Source organism: Scylla paramamosain, chromosome 25 (genome assembly GCF_035594125.1).
Source record: "Scylla paramamosain isolate STU-SP2022 chromosome 25, ASM3559412v1, whole genome shotgun sequence".
NCBI classification, from domain to species: Eukaryota; Metazoa; Arthropoda; class Malacostraca; order Decapoda; family Portunidae; genus Scylla; species Scylla paramamosain.
In genome coordinates, this window is record NC_087175.1 from 600,001 (window position 1) to 605,000 (window position 5,000).

The 5,000-nt window shown below is 44.7% G+C and overlaps 1 protein-coding gene across 2 annotated transcripts in view; it reads right to left on the reverse strand.

The window, feature by feature from the left end:
• LOC135113052 (leucine-rich melanocyte differentiation-associated protein-like) overlaps positions 1-5,000 on the reverse strand; it is a 13,878-nt gene that overhangs the window by 5,254 nt on the left and 3,624 nt on the right. Inside the window, exons 2-4 of one of the 2 annotated variants that reach the window (XM_064027991.1) lie at positions 3,611-3,682; positions 3,028-3,128; positions 2,453-2,579 (exon numbers count right to left, since the gene is read on the reverse strand). In XM_064027991.1, coding sequence (XP_063884061.1) covers positions 2,453-2,579; positions 3,028-3,128; positions 3,611-3,682 — 300 coding nt within the window. The remainder of the gene's footprint in view (positions 1-2,452; positions 2,580-3,027; positions 3,129-3,610; positions 3,683-5,000) is intronic. The other variant, XM_064027990.1, reaches the window with a different exon arrangement.

Below are 5,000 nucleotides of genomic sequence, written 5' to 3' on the forward strand. Positions count from 1 at the left end.
CTTTTTGTTATTTTTTGTCATCGCCACAGAGGTGATTACTCTGGTTCACGTGTGTCTCTTTGTTTGTCTGTTTATTTGTTACAGGTGATGCAGTCTTGGTTAACTTGCTGGAATCACGAAAATACTCTTGAAAACCTAAATAACTTGAACCAGAGCCAGTGGTTCCCAACCTTTCTCATGACATTACCCGTTTGGTGACTTCTTCAAGTTTGTGTTGGCCACAGCACCGCGTGTAGGTACAGCAGCATGTCCACGGTAAAGACACAGTGGTGAGCGGCTGAAGAGCAGTGAAGGGCACCACTCCAGTGAGAGGCAGCCGCCGCTGCTCGTGTCAGGCATCTCAGGCAAAGTTGCCGACTATTTTTTTTTTTTTTTTTTACATTTTAAGATTTTCTAATATAAATCTCAGTCTTAATTTCCTAATTGAGTTAATCTTGAATATATTGGTGCGCCGCGCTCTCAGGACGCCCGGCAGCCACACACACCTGTGTCTGTGGCTGTCCGCCGTGGCTGTGGCGAGCGGGGCGGTGGATGACGTGGTACACTGAGGCCCAGGACAGACAGACAGACAGACAGACAGACAGACAGACAAAACCAAAGATAACCTCGCGAAGCCGGTCACTCTAATGAGCACTTTATGATCTAGCGCAGCACAAGGGCGTGACACTCGTCACTCCGGCAAGCACAGCCTCAGGCAGTTGCTCACGTCACGGCACTGTCTGTGTGCGGCAGCGCTGGCAGTGAAAGAGCACAAGAAGGGCACAACACGTCATGGCACTGTCTGTGTGCGGCAGCGCTGGCAGTGAAGGAGCACAGGAAGGGCACAAACAGTTTACAAAGGTGAGGTGACGAAGAACAACACCGCACTCTGGCCTGGTGGCGCTCCTCTCTCCTTATCTACAGTGCTTATTTTGGTGACTCGCCGCCGCGCCGCCCATTGCCTGGCGCTTAACCCGTACGAGACATGTCCCATACTGCACAATTACATTTTCACGCACATACATACACACGTACGCTCATATTCATAACAATATGAATACCTTTATTCTCAGCCTTCGACTACCCACTCAAATCCAAATGACCTACCACTACACTGCACTACACTACACTATATTATCACTGGAATCACGAAAACACCCTTGAAAATCCTACAAACTTCCACTACATCTTGTTAAACCACAAGAAAACACCCTCGAAATTCTAGTGACTTCCATTTCTGTTAAACTTTGCTGGGAAAAGAACGTTTGACACAGAATATCACTGAACAGCAAGCCCTGCACTGTAACGCATCTCTCCGCTAGGATAGCACCACTGAGCTTTTGCATGCACTCCAACATACGGCCTTGGAGTGCATGCAGTGTTACCAGATGAGGGCATGTATTCTGAAACCCTTTGCTCTCCCGCCACGACCACGCCACTCATCAAAGGCCACACAGATGACTAACTGGGTTTTGTGGCGTGTTTCTCCTGTTAACGGTGTGGATATCTTGTTAATCCGTCACTAGAACCGCAAAGACACCACTAAAAAACTTGAGCCTTTTGTAAGTCGTGGAGGTGCGGGCGGCGCAGATGGTACCAGAACACACACACACACACACACACACACACACACACACACACACACACACACACACACACACACACACACACACACACACTTTTGTTATCTCTCTGTCACCAAAGTTCAACCAATGATAAACAGTAGAATGAAAAAAAAAAAAGTTTGTGGTGTGTAACGTAGGGGCGGAGTTTGATACGACTCCTCTCGACTTGGCAACACTGGCAAGGGTGCAGAAGAGCGGCGGTTCAAAACAGAGACAGTACTCGTATGACTGACTCCTGGGAACGGGACGGGAAGGGACGGGACAGACAGACAGACAGACAGACAGACACTCAACTCCCAACCCATCCACGTCCTGTCTTTGCTGTCTCACCACTAGTTAGTTTCAAAGGCCATAGAGATGAGTAACCGGGTTCTCAAGACTGTTTTTCCTGTTAACAATGTAGAAATCTTGTTCATCTGTCACTATAACGGTAAAAACTTCCTTAAAAATTCGGCTCTAGTGAAATTTTACAATATTCTCGAGATTTCATGATTCTGGTGATTGCTGAAGAGGCTGTAGTGGAAGTTGGTGAGGTCCACAAGTGTTTTTTTTCTGATTTTAATAAGTGTAAAGTTTTATTTATTCATTTTGGTTGTAATTGTGGTTTTAGTTGTTTGTTTGTTTGTTTGTTTGTTTGTTTGTTTGTTCTTTTGTCTTTCTTCTTCCTATTTTTTTCTTTTTCTTCCTCTACCTCTTTCATCATCTTGTTATTCATTTTCCTTTTAATCTCCTCCTCTTCCTCCTTCTCCCCCTCCTCCTGAAACATCCTCCCATCCTCTTTCTCCATCATTTCCTCCTACCTTTCTTCCTCACCACCACCACCACCACCACCACCACCAGCGCCTCACCTTGTTCTTGTTAAGGGACAGTGTGTGCAGCGTGTCCAGGTAGGGCAGCACCACACCATCATCTATGAAGTTATTGTCAAGCACCAGCTCCTCCAGATAGGGGAAGCGCTCCAGCCCGTCCAGAGACCTGTTAGGAGGAGGAGGAGGAGGAGGAGGAGGAGGAGGAGGAGGAGGAGGAGGAGGAGGGAGGAGGAGGAAGAGGAGAGAATAAATGAATGAACGAGAATATTTGAACATAATAAACACACACACACACACACACACACACACACACACAATATATTACAGATAAAATTACAGTTTATTTTAATTTAGTTACGTGAAAATATTGTACTTTTTTTTAAACCTTTATTTTGTTCTGAATCCCTCCGTGGTTGAAGGGGAATGGAGGGGGGAGGGAGAGATAGATAAGTAAATAGATAAAACAGATAAATAAAATAACAAGTAGTAGTAGTAGTAGTAGTAGTAGTAGTAGTAGTAGTAGTAGTAGAAGTAGTAGTAGTAGTTCTTATGTTCTGAAGTTCTTAGGATCAGTTACAATAGTAGTAGTAGTAGTAGTAGTAGTAGTAACTTACCTGATGGCGTTGAAGGAGAGATCAAGTCGTTTAGTCTGCATACCGTAGGTGGCGCCGAGGATGCTGGGTATTCTGTGACAGTCCTGCCCCACGAAGCACAGCTGAGGGAGGGAGTGGGGGGTGAGAGAGAGTGAGCGGGGGAGTGGGTGAGGGAAGGGATGTTGGGAGGGCTGTGTGTGTGTGTGTGTGTGTGTGTGTGTGTGTGTGTGTGTGTGTGTTGGAAGGGAGATCAGTAACACGTACATGCATTCACGCATATACACACATGCACACGCACACACAAAGCATATTAGTAACACACACACACACACACACACACACACACGAGAGGCAGTGCTTTGTAGCGGGATCAGAGAGAGAGAGAGAGAGAGAGAGAGAGAGAGAGAGAGAGAGAGAGAGAGAGAGAGAGAGAGAGAGAGAGAAGCGGACATGCGCGCGCAAAAAAAGTAAATGAAAAGAAATAATAAACTAAACAAGAATAAAACAAAACATACAAATTAAGCAAAAAAGGAAAGAGAGAGAGAGAGAGAGAGAGAGAGAGAGAGAGAGAGAGAGAGAGAGAGAGAGAGAGAGAGAGACCAACCTTCCCGCTGCCAGCAGTAAAGATATCCTCACTCATTTTCTTTATCGTTGCTCCCATCACCTTTGCTCTACACTAGAGAGAGAGAGAGAGAGAGAGAGAGAGAGAGAGAGAGAGAGAGAGAGAGAGAGAGAGAGAGAGAGAATAACAAATACTAAATACGTGAATGCATTTATGTACATACGAGTAATATTATCACACACACACACACACACACACACACACACACACACACAGAGAGAGAGAGAGAGAGAAGGACAATATGGAGGAGGACTTGGGGGGTGAGGAGGGAGGGAGGTGAGGGGGAAGATGAAGAAGAGGAAGAGATGCCATAAGGAAAAGTGAGTGGCATCTCTCTCTCTCTCTCTCTCTCTCTCTCTCTCTCTCTCTCTCTCTCTCTCTCTCTCTCTCTCTCTCTCTCTCTCTCTCTCTCATATAATATAAAATAAGACATTCAATAAAATAAATTAAAACAAACTTATTAAGGAAAATTAGTTATATTAGGAACAATTACTACTACTACTACTACTACTACTACTACTACTACTACTACTACTACTACTACTACTACTACTACTATCACATAACATGAGACACTTGTAATCTCGTAATATTTATAATTGTTTAGGTGACAGACTATGAGAACCAGAGAAAATGGAAATGAAAAAGGGTGGACTTAAGTAATTTAACTCAACAGAAATACCGTTTAATTTTTCATTATTTTCCTTCCTTTTTCATTTCCTCTCCTCGTTATTTGTAATGTCCATGTATAAAAAAAAATATATATATAGTATTGTGTTTAGTTTCCTCGCACATAATGAGTTAATATGATCTTGATAGGTGTAAATAGGCAGGTATGTTTTGTATAGAGACTGCCACGTGTTCATGGCTCTCCCTGCACCAGCCCTTGTGTTCTGTGTTCGTGGGGCTCAGTCAAGGTTGTGAGCGATGGAATAACCCTGAAACGAACCACTGTAGAGCTGCTGAATGGTGAGAGAGGGAAGCCTTGCCACACACACACACACACACACACACACACACACACCGAAGAAGAAGGAAAAGAAGAAAAACAACAACAACACACACACACACACACACACACACACACACACACACACACACACACACACACACACACACACACACACACACACACACACACACACACACACACTCACCTGTATTGTTTTGATATCACCATTTCCCACAGATGACACGTGTACACTGATAGCCATGTGTACTTGTGTGTGTGTGTGTGTATGTACGTACGTGTGTATGAATGTATGAACGTTTGGATAAGGTATGAGGGGTGGCAGAAGTGGCTTGGCTGAGGGGAAGGACAAGACTGAGGGAGGAAAGGGGCGGCACCTGCTGGCTTGGCTGTGTTACCTGT